Source organism: Phyllobates terribilis, unplaced genomic scaffold (genome assembly GCF_046119375.1).
Source record: "Phyllobates terribilis strain yellow unplaced genomic scaffold, ASM4611937v1 Scaffold_9__5_contigs__length_417890890, whole genome shotgun sequence".
Taxonomy (NCBI): domain Eukaryota; kingdom Metazoa; phylum Chordata; class Amphibia; order Anura; family Dendrobatidae; genus Phyllobates; species Phyllobates terribilis.
Window position 1 is genome coordinate 35,375,629 of NW_027362769.1, and position 17,721 is coordinate 35,393,349.

At 42.5% G+C, this 17,721-nt stretch overlaps 1 protein-coding gene across 2 annotated transcripts in view; it reads left to right on the top strand.

The window, feature by feature from the left end:
- Positions 1-17,721, top strand: part of INO80D (INO80 complex subunit D) — an 85,625-nt gene that overhangs the window by 55,231 nt on the left and 12,673 nt on the right. For both annotated transcript variants that reach the window (XM_073646395.1, XM_073646394.1), the window contains 4 exons: positions 9,056-9,164; positions 9,902-10,126; positions 13,391-13,500; positions 15,406-15,539. In XM_073646395.1, the coding sequence (XP_073502496.1) occupies positions 9,056-9,164; positions 9,902-10,126; positions 13,391-13,500; positions 15,406-15,539 (578 nt within the window). The remainder of the gene's footprint in view (positions 1-9,055; positions 9,165-9,901; positions 10,127-13,390; positions 13,501-15,405; positions 15,540-17,721) is intronic.

The following is a 17,721-nucleotide window of genomic DNA, read 5'->3' on the forward strand; positions in this document are numbered from 1 at the left end:
CCCATAAGTGACCTCATGAATTCATCTAGGGGTGCAGTGATCATATTGACACCACAGGTGTCACATAATTTTATACCATTGGGCAGTGAAGAAAAAATAATTTTTGACCACAAACATTTTTTTAGCCCCAAATTTTACATTTTCACACTGGGAAATGGGTAAAAATGGCACAAAAATGTGTCCCACAATTTCTGCTGAATGTAGAAATACCCCATATGTGGCTGTACAGTACTGCTTAGCCACACGGTGAGACTCGGGAGAGATGGATCACTTTTTGCCTCCTGAAGCGTAGATTTTCCTAGAATAGTTTGCGGATTCCATATACAGAGACTTTACTGTCTAGAAGAGCTGAATGCCCCTCAAGTGACCCCATTTTGGAAATTAAACCCCTTTGTGAATTTATGTACAGGTGTAGTGACAATTTTGACTCCATGAGTGTTTTCCAGAAACAAGCAGAGTGGATGTTGCTAAGTGAAGATTGCAAACTGCCGTTGTAGTGACCAGTACGCTGTAGTGACCAGTACGTTATGCCCAGCTCGTTCTTCTGGAGACATGCACCCATAAATTAGGCAGCTTCAGCCTCCATCTCACAGGCAGACAGGGTGTAGTATTATTACAATAAAGGAGAGATCAGAGAGGAGCAAAAATGTGTTTGCAAGAAGACAAAGTTAAAGGGGTTGTCCAGTATTTTATATCCCCCACCCCCCCCCCCCCCCGGGAACCTTGAGAATTTTTGTAATTAGCTTACTTTGCAGATAATGCCTGTGACCCCCGGCTGCAGCCGGCTCTGATATCCGCTGACGTCACGACAAGTGCTGGCAGCAGCCGGGGGTCTCTGTCTTCTGCGTTCCACGGTGGATGCCAGGCTGTGGGCGGGGTTACCCCCTTCCCCCCACATCACACTCGGCATCCACCGCGCTCTCTGCCTCACCCCATTCTTTGGGAAAGCGCGCAGTGGATGCTAAGTGTGACGCGGGGGGTAACCTCGCCCACAACCCAGCAGCCACCCCTGGGACCCCAGCGCTGAGTCACGCCTCACTTTTGACGTCAGCCTGGGGTCACGTGATGCCTGTGAACGGCCAAGGTTAGCGCCGCTCACAGGCAGTATCTGCAACGTAAGCTAATTAGAAAAATCCACAGGAGCTCAGGGGGGATACATTGGGGGGGTAATTTAAAGTACTGGACAACTTCTTTAATTTCTCCTGTTCTGTGTTACTTGTCTTACACTGGTAACTCCCCTTCATGTATAATAATCTCTGGAGGCCGAGTTATCTTCCAGACAGCGTCCTCCCCAGAGCCTGGAAGAGGTCATTTATATAAAGTGATAAAATATGATTTATCACCAACAAGGCATCTGATATAAGACATACAGGGAGGACTTTTTTCAGCAGTTTATAACCTGTATGCCCACATTAATAGTTTTAGATAGGTCAAATGTGGTGACAAATTTCCTTTAACCACTTCGCACCAGAGCCTGTTTTTGCCTTTGTGACCGGGCCAATTTTTTCAATTCTGACCACTGTCACTTTATGAAGCAATTACTCTGGAACGCTTCAACGGATCCCCCTGATTCTGAGATTGTTTTTTCGTGACATATTGTACTTCATCATAGTGGTAAAATTTATTCGATATCATTTGCGTTTATTTGTGAAAAAAATGGAAATTTGGCGAAAATTTTGAAAATTTTGCAATTTTCAAACTTTGAATTTTCATGCCCTTAAATCAGAGAGATATGTCACACAAAATAGTTAATAAACAACATTTCCCACATGTCTACTTTACATCAGCACAATTTTGGAACCAAAATTTTTTTTTGTTAGGGAGCTATAAGGGTTAAAAGTTGACCAGCGATTTCTCATTTTTCCAGCAAAATTTACAAAAACATTTTTTTAGGGACCACATCACATTTGAAGTCACTTTGAGGGATCTTTATGACAGAAAATACCCCAAAGTGACACCATTCTAAAAACTGCACCCCACAAGGTGCTCAAAACCACATTCAAGAACTTTATTAACCCTTCAGGTGCTTCACAGGAATTTTTGGAATGTGGAAGAAAAAAATTAACATTTAACTTTTTTCACAAAAATGTTACTTTAGACCCAATTTTTTTTATTTTCACAGGAGTAACAGGAAAAAATGGACCCCAAAATTTTTTGTGCAATTTCTCTTGAGCGCGGTGATACCCCATATGTGAGGGAAAACCACTGTTTGGGCGCACTGCAGGGTTCGGAAGGGAAGGAGCGCCATTAGACTTTTTGAATGTAAAATTTGTCTGAATAATTAGCAGACACCATGTTGCGTTTGGAGAGCTCCTGATGTTCCTAAACAGTGGAAACCCCCCACAAGTGACACAATTTTGGAAACTAGACCCCTTAGAGAACTTATCTAGATGTGTGGTGAGCACCTTGAACCCCAAGGTGCTTCACAGAAGTTTATAATATTGAGCTGTAAAAATAAAATTTTCACATATTTCCCACAAAAACGTTTTTCATCCCTTAATTTTGCATTATCATAAGGGTAATAGGAAAAATTGCACCATGAAATTTGTTGTGCAATTTCTCCTGAACACGCTGATACCCCATATGTGGAGGCAAACCACTGTTTGGGCGCACGGCAGGGTTTGGAAGGGAAGGAGCGCCATTTGACTTTTTGAATGTAAAATTTGCTTCAATAATTAGCGGATGCCATGTTGCATTTGGGGAGCCCCTGATGTGCCTAAACAGTGGAAACCCCCCACAAGTGACACCATTTTGGAAACTAGACCCCTTAGGGAACTTATCTAGATGTGTGGTGAGCACCTTGCACCCCCAGCCGCTTCACAGAAGTTTATAACATTGAGCCGTAAAAATAAAATTTTCACATTTTTCCCACAAAAAAATGTTTTTCATTCCCTAATTTTGTATTATCATAAGGGTAACAGGATAAATTGCACCATGAAATTTGTTGTACAATTTCTCCTGAGTACGCCGATACCCCATATGTGAGAGAAAACCACTGCTTTGGTGTACGGCAGGGTTCGGAAGAGAAAGGAGCGCTATGTTGGCTGGGATAGGTTGCAGACACCATGTCACATTTGAAGAGTCGCTGACATGCCGAAACAGCAGAAACCCCCACAAGTGACCCCATTTTGTAAACTACACCTCTCAAGGAATTCATCTAGGGAAGTAGTGAGTATTTTTTAATTTTTAAATTTATACCATTGGGCAGTGAAAAAAGCATAATTATATTTTTACCACAAAAAAATGTTTTACCCTCAGATTTTACATTTTCACACCGGGCAATGGGTAAAAATGGTGCCGAAATGTGTCACACAATTTCTTCTAAAAGTGGCAATACCCCATATGTGGCTGTATCGTACCGCTCCGCCATACGGCGAGATCTGGGGGGGACGGAGCGCTATTTGACAATTGGAAAACAAATTATTGTAGAATAGGCATTTGGATTTGGGAGCACAAAATTTTCTGAATTTCTTTTGGGGAGCAAGGGCCATTTTGCTTTTCCGGAGCCTTTCTGCTACCAGTAACTTGGAAGTCCCTTATATTTTTAACAGCTGACGGACCTGAGTGGGGACTAGCTTTTTTTGAGGACTGAGTTGAAGCTTTTATTGGGAACATTTTATGTAACATTTATCCGGCGCTCTAGGCTGAGCACTTACATCGGGGTTTCCATCTAAATTTCCAAGTGATGTAATTCCGATGAAACCCCTGCGGGATCCATTCACTGTAATGAGGCAGCAGAGTTACTCTGGACTCCGTCTGGCCTCTGTTTAGCGGTGTCCTTTTTTTCAGAAGTGCACAAAACTGTGGCCAACCGCACTTTTATGCACGCCTAAAACAAATGACACCGTGGGATCCCAGGCCAGACGGCATCCACAGTGCCTATATCTGCCTCATTACAGGGAATCTTCCGTCATGGGTTCCGGCTGAATCACATATTTCAGAGATTTACACGGAAACTCTGGGGTAAGTGCTCAGCGCAGAGCGCAGGATAAATGTAAGGCTCTGCGCCTTACTGCGATCTTTGGGAGACATAATAAACTAATCAGTAGCAGGTGAAGAATTGGTTTTATTTATTTTTTACGCCATTCCTAGTGTGATATAACTGATTAGATTACTTTATTCTTCGGGTCGGTGCGATTACAGAGATACCAGATTTATATCGGGTTTTTATGACTGACAGCTGTCACACACTAAAAGACGCTTTTTTTTGCAAAATCTAGTTTTTGCATCGCCATATTTTGAGAGCTATAATTTTTCCAGATTTTGGCCGACAGAGTCATGTGACGGCTTGTTTTTTGCGAGACGAGTTGACATTTTTATTAGTACCATTTTTGGGTACGTGACATTTTTTGATCGCTTTCTATTCCGTTTTTTGGGAGGTAAAATTAACAAAAACCAACAATTCAGGAATTGTTTTTTGAGGTTTTTTTTTATGCCATTCTGCGTGTGGTAAAAGTGATCAAGCAGCGTTATTCTTCGGGTCAGTACGTTTACAGCGATACTACTCTTACTGTATATTTTTTTTATGTTTTGGGTCTTTTACACAATAAAACCATTTTATAGAAAAAATATTTTTTTTGCATTGCTTTATTCTGAGCGCTATAACTTTTTTATTTTTCGGCTGATGGAGCTGTATGGTGGCTTGTTTTTTGCGGAACAAGATGACGTTTTCAGCGGTACCATTTTTATTTCCATTTTGCTTTTTGATCGCATTTTTTTCCACTTTTTGTTTGGCGATATGATGAAAAATCATAGTTTTTTGCTCCGTTTTTTATTTATTTTTATTACGGTGTACACAGAAGGAGTTAATTAGTGTGACAGTTTTATAGCTCAGGTTGTTTCGGACGCGGTGATACCAAATATGTGTACTTTTTTTTTATTTTTGCATAAATATACGGATTTATTGGTTTAATATTTTATTTATTTATTTTTATTTTGTAATTTTTTTTTAACAGTTTAAAAACTTTTTACTTTTTTTTTTACATTTTTACTTAGTCCCTGTATGGGACATTAATTTTTATTTTTCTGATCACTGATCTCATGTAATGTAATAGACATGTATTACATTACATGAGATCTTCCCTGACTGTTTCACAGTCAGTCTCCTGCCTGGCTTCAGCTGCAGGCTGAGCCAGGCAGGACACCATATATGGCAGAACTGGAGGCGGTCATGTGACCTCCAACTGCCATAGCAACGTCCGGTCCTGGAAGGTATAAGGGGGCTGTTCGGAGAGGTAAGTGGACGACCCCCTCTCCTCCTGCTGTCTTCTATATGCCGCGATCACTATAGATCGCGGCATATAGAAGACAGCAAAGGGTTAACATCACTGGGACCTGATCCAATCAGGTCCCGATGATGTTCCCTGTCAGAGCTATCGCTCTGCACCGCTCCCGCAGCGCTTGCAAGACCCTGGGGGTCCTGAGCGCTGCGGGACCACCCACCGTTTTTAAACGTCCGCGCTGCACAGAGCCCAGACAGCGCGGACGTTTATCTACAGTGGGCGGTCGGGAAGTGGTTAAAGGAGTTGTTTCCTTTCAAAAAAAATCTTTGTCCCTAGCTGTAGTTTGTTATAAAAGACAAAAACAAACTGTACTTCACTGTACAAAGTCTGTCCCTGCTCTCAGTGTCTGATATTAACTGCGGTGCTGACATCATGTAAGAGCAGGACCGTCTCCAGGTTTTTGCGGGCCCTGGCCGAAAGAGTCTCAGTGTGCCCCTTTAACACATATCACGATTCATGATGCACAGATACCACAGAGAAATAAATAAATATATATATTATAGTACAATGCCGAAGATTTCACTTCTTACATTACATGAGCGATATCTCACAGCGCACAGTGCAGACTGGACAGTATAGTCCTCCATACAGTATTATGGGCCCTATATATCGCTCCTTGCAGAATACTAGTCCCCATATAACGCTTCATACAGTATACTGGTCCCCATATAACATAGTAACATAGTTTTTAAGGTTGAAGGAAGACTAAGTCCATCTAGTTCAACCCATAGCCTAACATGTTGATCCAGAGGAAGGCAAAAAAAAAACCATGTGGCAAACACCAAGCTCCACATTGGGGAAAAAAATTCCTTCCTGACTCCATACAACTATCAGACTAGTTCCCTGGATCAACGCCCTATCAAGGAATCTAGTATATATAACCTGTAATATTATACTTTTCAAGAAAGGCATCCATGCCCTTCTTAAATGTTAGTAGTGAATCACTCATTACAACATCATGTGGCAGAGAGTTCCATAGTCTCACTGCTCTTACAGTAAAGAATCCCCACCTGTGATTATGATTAAACCTTCTTTCCTCCAGACGTACAAGATGCCCCCTTGTCCCCGTCTCTGGCCTCAGAGTAAAAAGATCAGTAGACAGGTCTTTGTACTGTCCCCTCATATACTTGTACATAGTAATAAGATCACCCCTAAGCCTTTGTTTTTCCACAGTAAATAACCCCAAGTGTAATAACCTGTCTTGGTATTGCAGACCCCCCCAGTCCTCTAATAACCTTGGTCGCTCTTCTCTGCACCCTCTCTAGTTCAGCTATGTCTTTCTTATACACCGGAGACCAAAACTGTACACAGTACTCTAAGTGTGGTCGCACTAGTGACTTGTATAGAGGTAAAATTATATTCTCCTCATGAGCATCTATGCCTCTTTTAATGCATCCCATTATTTTATTTGCCTTTGCAGCAGCTGCCTGACACTGGCCACTAAACGTGAGCTTGTCGTCCACCAATACACCCAGGTCTTTTTCAGTTACAGTTTTTCCCAGTGTTTTACAATTAAGCATATAATTATACATTTTATTTCCTCTACCCAAGTGCATTACCTTACATTTATCCCCATTAAAGCTCATTTGCCATTTATTAGCCCAAGCTTCTAGTTAACATAGATCCTCCTATAATATAAAATTGTCCTCCTCTGTATTGATTACCCTGCAGAATTTAGTGTCATCTGCAAATATTGAAATACTGCTCTGTATGCCCCCTACAAGGTCATTAATAAATGTTAAAAAGAAGGGGGCCCAATACTGACCCCTATGGTACCCCACTGTTAACTGTGACCCAGCCTGAGTGTGTTCCATTAATAACCACCCTTTGTTTCCTATCACTGAGCCAGTTCTTAACCCACTTACATATATTTCCCCTATCCCCATTGTTCTCATTTTATGTATCAACCTTTTGTGTGGAACCGTATCAAAACTTTTGAAAAGTCCATATACACAACATCCACTGCATTTCCTTGGTGCAGTCTGGAACTTGCCTCCTCATAAAAACTGATCAGATTAGTTTGACAGGAACGGTCCCTCGTAAACCCATGTTGATATTGGGTCATGAGGTTATTCTTCTTCAGATAGTCTAGTAAAGCATCTCTTAGGAAACCCTCCAGGATTTTACCCACAGTAGAGGTTAAGCTTACTGACCTATAATTTCCAAGTTCGTTTTTTGTCCCCTTTTTGAATATTGGCACTACATTTGCTATATGCCAGTCCTGTGGTACAGACTCTGTTATTATGGAATCTTTAAAGATTAAAAATAATGGTCTATCTATGACATTACTTAATTCCTGCAGTACTCGCGGGTGTATCCCATCCGGTCCCGGGGATTTGTCAACTTTAGTGATTTTTAGACGCCGCCGTACTTTCAGCTGGGTTAAGCAAGTGACATTTAATGGAGAATTTTTGTCATCGCTAATCATGTTTTCTGTCATGCGATTTTCTTGTGTAAATACTGTTGAAAAAAAATCATTTAGCATATTGGCTTTTTCCTCATCCTCATCCACCATGTCACCCAGACTATTTTTAAGGGGGCCAACACTATCATTTTTTAGTTTTTTACTATTTATGTAGTTAAAGAATATTTTGGGGTTATTTTTACTTTCTCTGGCAATGATTCTCTCTGTCTCAATCTTTGCTGCCTTGATTTGTTTTTTACATAATTTATTTAATGCCTCATCACTACCAACTTGCTTTAGTTCTCTAAATGCTTTATTTTTGTCACTTATTGCGCCCCTTACAGCTCTATTTAGCCATAGTGGTTTCCTCCTATTTCTAGCATGTTTATTCCCATAGGGTATATATTGTGCACAGGTCCTATTCAGGATGCTAATAAATGTCTCCCATTTGCTTTGTGTAGTTTTATGTCTCAGGATATCGTCCCAGTTTATTGCACTAAGAGCATCTCTCAACCGTTGGAAATTTGCCTTCCTGAAGTTTAGTGTCCTTGTAACCCCTCTACTACACATCTTATTAAAGGTTACATGAAAACGTATTATTTTGTGATCACTATTACCCAAGTAACCCCCAACTCGTATATTTGATATGTGGTCTGGCCTGTTGGTTAATATTAGGTCTAGCAGTGCCCCCCTTCTTGTTGGGTCCTGAACCAGTTGTGTAAGTATTGTACCGGGGCCATGAGCAAGCGGGGGGAAAGCGGGCACTGGCACCGCACCGCTCACGGGCCCCATAGCACGCCGGGGTGCCCGACTGTGAGTGGGCCCCCCTGCCTTCTCAGGGCCTAGGCACTTGCCCGGGTGCGCCGAGTGCTGACGCCGGCCCTCTCTAAGCGGCATGTTGGCCATTCTGGGCGCTCAATGGCTCTGCTTGTGTAGATGGGGGTTTCCCCTCTGAGCAACTGAGTTCACTGAAGAGCTGTCAATGTGACCTCAGCGCCGCAGTTGACACTGGGAGCAGCGTCAGAGTCTCAGCCCTTGACCTGGAGGTACATACCAATGCACATTTTTTGTTTTATTTATTACCAACTGTTGTCTGGGACCAAGATTTTCTAAAGGAGGACAACTTCTGTGAGGCTGAGAAGGTATCTCTCTGCCAGATAAGGGCAGCATGTTCACACATCACTGTATGAGGCCGCTTTTACTTCATGCACAGGGACTATTGTAGACCACCACCGTGGCTACTTTGTGGTTTAGTTTTGCTTTGCGGCTGTTACGTGTGCACTACGCTTTTGGATCCAGTTTACTAGTGTTGCTATGCCTGACATATGGGAGCTTTTTGATAATTGCTTCTGATCCTTTTTCTCCATAGGGCTTGACTGGTCAGAAGACAGTGGAGAAGACCAAGATGACTTTGATCAGGCATCTCCTTACCAAGTTGCATGGTCATTTCGTGAGAATCTCCAACATGACTGCAAAAAGTAAGTATTGTCTCTGTATGCAGTCCAGTTGATACTACTGTGTTTGCTCGACAGGGTCTGCCACCAGGTCCAAAAGAATTGTAGAGAAATCCAAGGCACCATAGGGTGAGCCTTATAGAACTTTGATGTTTATTCCAAATCATTAAAAAGATATCACAAAAGTGAGGAGGCACACTGAGGCAACATTTTGGCCATTCTCAAGCCTATAACACTGCATTTTTAGGCTTGAGAAAGGCTAAAATGGGCTGCATGCATTGTTTCTTATCTAATTCATGATGATCTGTGGTGTTCCCTATGCCAGAATTCTCGCTCCAGTACCTGATTGGAGTAAGGTTTCTGGCGTGGCCCATGGAGGTGCATGCCGCTCATCAGAAGCTCCAGATTCTTGAGTTAGGAGCGCCTGACTCCAGCACATCTGCTCAAGACCGACATGAACAATGCAAGTCTTGATGAATCTGGTCCAACACGTCTATTTTGCAGGCACGTGGCTCTCTACAATTATTGTTTCGACTCGACCATTAGAACGCCAGTTGTTGTCAAGTAGATGAGTCTCTTTTGTGACAGGGCACAATTCTTCAGCATTCTGTTTCTTTATAGTCTGTCTGGCGTTCCTTCCAGACGGTAAGAGCATGGTGAGGCTTTAGAATGGAAGAGCCTTTATGCAGGAGACCTTTCTTGTACGCCTGCACCCACTACGGGCTTAATCTGTCACTTTATGCTGTCATTTGTGATTCCAGGTATGATGCAGAGGTCACACACAGCAGGAGCTCCAGGGTTGCACAACTTTGCACTTATTTTCAACAAAAATACAAGCACCTCTGCCGCCTGGAGCGAGCAGACTCCTGTCAGCGGAAATACCGCCACACATTCCGGAAAGCTTTGCTGAAAGCCGCCCTCAGAGATCCGGAGTCAGCTGGGCAGCTAATGCAAGAATTGCAGAAAACTGCATGCATGAGGTCCAGGTAAGGAGTCACAAACTTGGAGTTACAGCAAGCTACTATATCATACTACGGAAATACAGATTCGCATGTATGTGATGTGATCGCGGAGTGTTAGTAAATGATGAAAAAGCCAGTTGGCAGCGCTAACCTGCAATCAGTATGTGTGAAAGTAGAAGGTACAATCCAGGGAAAGCTGTATACATTTTCTCAATTTAACAAGAATATACCCACAGGAATATCCCATATATATCTGGTTAGGAGCATGTTTTTATATACAATGACGTTTGTGCTCCCCCATATAGTATGCTTGTGGATAATATAATAACGTGGTACCAATTGTACACTCCAAATAATGAATATAACCAGAAAAAACAGAGTACTATACAATTATAAAAAACATTACATTTTATTAACCCCTTAAGGACACTGGGATTTTCCGTTTTGGGCATTTTCGTTTTTTGCTCCCCTTGTTCCCAGAGCCATAGGGTTTTTAGTTTTTCGTCAATATGGCCGTGTGAGGGCTTATTTTTTGCTGGATGAGTTGTACTTTTTAACAACATTACTGGTTTTACCATATCTTGTACGGGAAAACGATTCCAAGTGCAGTGAAATTGCAAAAAAAAGTGCAATATCACAGATGTGTTGTTTTTGTTTTTTTTTAACCACGTTCACTGAATGCTAAAACTGACCTGCCATTATTATTCTCCAGGTCATTACGAGTTCGTAGACACCAAACATGTATAGCTTCTTTTTTATTTAAGTGGTGAAAAAAAATCCAAAGTTTGCTAATAAAAAATAAATAAATAAATAGCGCCATTTTCCAAGACCTGTAGCGTCTCCATTTTTCGGGATCTGGGGCCGGGTGAGGGCTTATTTTTTGTGCGCCGGGCTGACGTTTCTATTGATACAATTTTGGGGTAGATCCGATGTTTTGATAGCCCGTTATTGCATTTTATTGCAATGTTGTGGCAACCAAAAAACGTGCATTAATAAAATTTTAATGTTTTAAATTTTAATGTTTTTTATAATTGTATAGTACTCCTTTTTTCTGGTTATTTTCTGAATTTAGTTTAGTACTTGGATTAGTAAATGCTAGCTTTTAGACAAAACCCCCCCACTAAATCTATAAAGTATCGTGGGTTCCTTTTACATCTCCTAAAGTGACTCTAAAATTACATAAAATTGTAATATTTAGTGAGGAATGGTTGGTAAAGTTCCCCATTCTTCTGCCACCAGTTCTTTGACTTTTCTTCTGGGCCTCTCCTTCCGCTCTCTGAATGGCTCACACTAAGTTCATTAGGGCCGCTTTGTCTCTATGAATACCTGATCAATTTGTGAATAACTAGTGAGTGACGAGCCCTGTGGAAATTGTAATGTTGGCAAATAAGTTGTAATCTACTCTTAGACGCTATACACAGCTCAAAAAGAAATAAAGGTTTTCATTTTAAATCCTACAACTCTATGAATGAAAGATTCAAGTCCTCCCTTACTGATGCTCTCTCATTTCTTGAGAGAAAACTTGGTCAATGGAAACCAGATTAACCAACCATCAGAGCCATATTACAAATCGCCCTAAAAAGCGAAGTGCAAAGTGGAAATCACAGACAGATCACGTTTGCACAAATTTCATTACGAAATCTATTAATGTGGCTCAGAAGTGTGTGGCCCCCCACGCCCTTGTATGCACCCTGACATCATCTGTCCATGCTTCTGATGAGACGGCGGATGGTGGCCTTTGGGATCTCCTCCCAGACCTGGATCAGGGCATCAGTTTGTGGCACTACTTGGCGATGTTGGATGTCCCAGAGGTTCAGAAATGGCTTCAAATCTGGGGAACGTGATGACCAGTCAATTGCAGGAATACGTTCATCATCCAGGAGCTACCGACACACTCTTGACGGCACGAGGCCGGGCATTGAACGCAGTGCCCACTGCACCAGCATAAGATCTGACTGGCTCTGAAGATCTCATCCCATCCCCTAATAACACTCAGGGTACCATTTGCTGTCATGTGGAGATTTGTCTGGCTATGTCTACCAGACTATCACTTACCCATTGCCAAACCGGTGATGCAGGATGTTGCCATAGGCAGCATGACTTCACCATGGCATTTCCAGACGCTCTCATTTCTGTCACAGGTGCTGAGTGTGAACCTGCTCTCATCCGTGAGGAGAATGGGGCATTGATGGTGGACCTGCCAATTCTGGTCTTCTGTTGAATTGTGACCACTGGTTCCAGTACCGAATTCAGGCCCTCATGGAGCCTGTGTCTCACAGTTTGGTCTGAGACATGCACACCAGTATCCCACCAGAGGTCAGTTTATACGGCTCTGGCAGTTCTCCTGTTTCCTTACACTATGGAGCAGATACCGGTCCTGCTGCTTGGTTGATGCCCTTCTACAGCCCCATCTGGTCCTTCTCATGTACCGGCCATGTTGTGGTATTTGCTGCATGCTCTTGACACTGTTGTGAGCGAGCCTTCTTGTGATGACACATATGGATGTGTCCTACTGGTTGGACTGCAGCTACTGCCATACTGGTTGGACTGCAGCTACTGCCACACCTCACTACCAAAACCAGAGCTGAATGAGCCAGGTTGGATAAGGAGAGTACTTGTCTGTGGCCCCTACCTGTAAAACCATCCCCTTTATGGAGGTTGTCTTGCTGTTGCTTCTCCAGTGCACCTGCTGTCACTTTGATTTGCCCTAAAGCAGGTGACCTTGATTCACAGTCACTTCTGGTTCCTGACTGGACAGATTGAAGTCCCTGAAGTTTAATTGACTTTGGTTTATACTGTGATGCTTACGTTTCCTTTGTTATTCGAGCATTGTAGTTAATAGAGGCCCTGTCATCAAAGTTAAAGTCCAGTTTTGCTCTTCTTTTATTCCACTGCTCCCCTGAGTAATCCTTTAATTTTTATTTTTTTAACCCACCGTATGGGTGGGTTCCAGAGATATGGGCCTTTTTTTATTTAGTGTTAATGTTATAGGAAGGGGGCTTTACTCACAGGTAATTATGCTGATCAGCTTGTCCCCATAGAATTCTGTGAGAATCGCTTCTTTGGAAAACCCCATAAAAATTGGCACTAAATGAAAAGTACATATCGTTGGAACCGTATGGCGGATTAAGGAAATGGAATAGTCGGGAGCTGCAGTAATAAAATAAGACTGAAAACTTGCCACTTTTGACCTGGTGACTGGTCATCTTGGAAAAAAAAAAGTTTTTTTTTGTTGGTGCTTGTAGAATTTTCTTGAAAATATCCTTTTCTTTTGTTCTTTACTTGCAGAACTATTCAACCTGAACTGAGAGGGACAGAAGCAGCACTTTGCAGTGCCACGGTGAGGAGTGTGTCTTGCACAAACAGAGCCCTTCCGTATTCAAGACATTGTTTTCAACGTATCCTTTTCCATAGCAGATGTCACATTTGCTCTTTAGGCTCAATATAAGGTACAAATTGGATTACCCAATTATCTAAGATGCAAGGAACCTGAATAATGTGGCTCTGAATCACTGTCCCGTACTCTAGGCGAGAACTAACTGCCTCAGCTGTGCCTGCTCTGTGGCCTTAGTCCAGTGGAGCAATCATGGGTGACAGCAGTTAGTATCTAAAACAAGTACGACTCTTTGAGGGTATAGTAAATAATAACCTCCGTTGTCTGTGGCATTCCAGTGGTGTCGCCACTGGCTGTCCCAGGGATCATGTGACATTGTTCTGTCACGTAATCTCTGTGGCCAATCAGTGATGACTTCACTCTCCTCTCCTTTGAATGTAATTGACTTCAAGAGGAAGTCCATCTCATTTCCTCCGGATTTCTTGATTTGTCCGAAGGAGGGAACGGTGAAGCCAGTACTAATTGGCCGCAGAGATCACATGATATAACAGTGTCACGCAATCCCCGGGAGAGCCAGTAACGACACTCTGGACTGGCTGGTGTGCTAGTAGGGGCCCATCCTTTTGTATACTGTAAATCCAAAGAAATAGGCACTCATAGACATGAGAGAGCGAGAGGAAATAATCCAAAAGTGAGTGGACAACATTTCGGTCATCGACTCTGACCTTCATCAGTCTCAGATGGTTTTCGCAGAGAGACAGGGATCACAATGTAATAATAGCACCATAGGGAAATGCAGGATGGCTGGCTGCTGAGCACTGTGCTCAGCATTTTCGAGCTGTGTCATAGAGAATGAATGAAGTGTCACATAGAATGGAGCAGCTGTGCGCATGTTTAACGGGAATAATTGTTCGCCATTGGGGATTAAAAAAAATTCTGCCATCTGCTTATAGGTGTGGGTCCCAGTGTACGGACCCCCATTGCTCAATTTATCACTAGAAAAGCCCATTTACCCTTCCCGACATATGCCGTACAGTTATGTCATATGTTAGGTACCTGACTTTGATGCAGGCTCGCAAGGCGAGCCTGCGTCTTTCCCAACTGATGATGGCTGAATTATTCAGCCATCAACTGTCTCTAACAGCCGTGGATGGAATGGGACTCCACTTCGGCTGTTAACTTTGTTAAAGGCCACTGTCAATCTGTGATAGCAGCATTTAACGCGTGCTGGCAGGGGGGTACATCCGTGACTTGATCGCTGGGCTCGAATGGATTGCCATGACAACAGAGGGCCTACTGAAGACCCCCGTGCCTGTCGTTAGTGCTTCTGTGAAAGCCAGGTACTTAGTAATAATAAAAAAAAAAAAAATGCATGTTTGATATCTGCATAATTGTACTGACCCGGAGAATCATATTGCTAGATCAGTTTCACTGTATAGTTAACATGGTAAATAAAAAGCCCAAAAACAATTGTGAAATTGCACTTTTTTTTGCGATTTTGACACACTTGGACTTTTTTTCCTGCTTTCCAGTGCATCACTTGATAAAATGAATGATATCATTCAAAAGTACAACTCGTCCCACAAAAAAAACAAGTCCTCATATAGCTATGAGAACGGAAAAATAAAAAGTTATGGCTCTTGGAAGAAGGGGAGGAAAAAACTAAACGGAAATTGGCCATGGCATGAAGTGGTTAAGGATGCTGAAGTATTAGAATAGGAAACTCCTGGGTTTTTGCTGATGTTTCCTGTATAGCCACACATTTATATTCCTAGTTTTCAGGGTGTAGTCTTCGCTTTCCAATTTAAGGTCCAGCATGAATACATTACTGCTTATCCAGTACTTCTTCCATTTTACATCTGTCTTTCGGTTATTTATGATGGCTGTTCCTCATATGTTCTGAATATTTTCTAAATTGTGGTAATGCTTTTTCTGTTTCATTGACAAATTTTCCTTAATGATAGTACAGATATCTTGTCAAACACCTCTCAGCAACTTTTTACCAGCTGCACAGCAAAATTTGCAGATGGACAGCAGTGCTCTGTACCGGTTTTTGACGTTACTCATCAAACGCCTCTATGTGAAGAACATGCCAAGAAAATGGTAAGAGATGTGGTTCTCTTAGATATTAGTACCGACAGAGCCATTTTCAAATGTCTTAGGGCAGGGGTGCATAACATTTTTTGGTTCGAGAGCCACATTGTTATACTAAACCAATCCAAAGGGCCACAGTACACAAATACATCACCAGAACCAAGTTTTGTGTATTTGAAAACGTTTTGGAGAGTTTCAGCTGCAAAAAAATCAGTGCTAACTCACCCTAACTTACACTGAGATTTTGCACCAGAAATTGCAGAAACTCCTCATAATCTCAAAACGCCCAAGTTTTGAAGATTTTTTAGTTTTAACATAGTCATGTAGCATATCTTCTGACAAGTTATGTATTGCTACATGTGTAGAAGATTAGAACCACCATTAGTTTAAATGCATCACCAGAACCTCCATCAATAGAGGTATACAGCAGCAGAACCACAATCAGTACATTAATGTATCACCAGAACTAACATCAGTTAATGAATACAGCACCAAGCTTAGTACAGAGATCAATTGCAATGTAAGGTCAGTTTTTTTATATACATTTGTAGTGCAGGAACCTACAACTCCCAGTATGTCTTTAACAATGGTAAGGAGATACAAGAACCACAGTACTGATGAGATATAGTCAGTATCACAAATAAACATTTATATCCAGATACCTTATTATAGCTGACACCTTCCCTGATTGAGTTCATTTTCATCCCTTTTATCTGCATGTAGTAGAGACGCCATGAGCTCAGCTCTGCACATTTCCATCTTCTTTCTTTCTTCAGCAATTCCTAACATGGTGACCTAAAAAATAAAAGTATCATTATAATGGCCCATGAATAAAGATATCTCACATGCTGTGCCCTGAATAAATAATTGCCCCTCACTCTGCTCATTGCACAAATATGACCCCACACTATCCCTTTTATGAAACATTGCCTCCACACTGTCTCCTCTTATAAATTCTAACCACAACAATGTCCTCCCTTATAAATCCTAACCACAACAATGTCCTCCCTTATAAATCCTAAACAACTCAGTCCTCCTTTATGAACTATAACTGCCACACTGTCCTTCCTTACGAACTATGGACTCAACACTGTTCTTCCTCATGCTGTCCCAATCTTCATTGTCTCCCCACACTCTTCATACCGTCCCCTCATTCTCCCAACACACTATACTGTGTCCCCCAAGTTCTCCATATTGCCCCCACGCACTGCCACCTCTCACTACTGCTCCTCTCCATGTCACCCCAGACTATTCCTCTCCCTAATGTCCCCCACACTGCTCCTCTCCATACTACATGCCCCCCACATGCTCCCTCTCTATACTCAATCCCTTTTCACAATTTTCCACCTTTTGCCCTGTAATGTACCCCCACTGTAGCTTCACTCACCCCCCCCCCCCCCCCTTCACCTCCCTATCTGTGATAATTTTCAGGACATTTAATGTTTGGCTTCTCCATGGAGCACTTTCTGTTCAATTCCCTGCCATATCCTCTGCCTCTGCGGTGATAGCAGCAGTGCGATGAGGTCAACAATGTGATGACCGCTGCACGTGGGGTCCGGGAGCTGAGGACCGTTTCTCTGCTCCTGTCCCGGCATTCAAGTTGTCAAATGTATTTGCATCTATAAGACGTGAATACAAGAAGAGGAGGCCGCAAGAAATCCTTTTGGTGGGTCATATGTTGTGTAGGCCTGTCTTAGGGGAAGGGTGGTTGTCTACAACTTGTCATGCACAAATCTATGAAAATTATATCTCAGAACTCTGTTTTAATTAGTTCAACCTTAAAGAAGTTGTCCACTACTTGGACAATTCCTTGTCATCCCTTACGCTTGGCCCCGATAAAATAAAAAAGCTTATACTCCCCTCCCTTTCCGGTGCTGTTCCCGCAGTGTTGGCACTCTCTCTCCCCAGGGCTCCCGTACTGTTGTTGTAACACGTGATGCCGGCACCCAATCAGCGCTGGCGTCACTGTCCTTGCCTCCTGTCGAATTAAACATGAAGAGGAAGTGAAAGAGCAGCCGCAGCCTGGACTTCCTCTTCATGTCCTATTTGCTTGAAGGCGGAGCCAGTGACGCCAGCGCTGATTGGCTGCCGGTGTCACCAGGGCTGTGGAGTCGGTAAGCCAAACCTCCCACTCCTCAATTTCCATGACACCGACTCCAACTCCACGACTCCCTCATACATGGCTCATGTT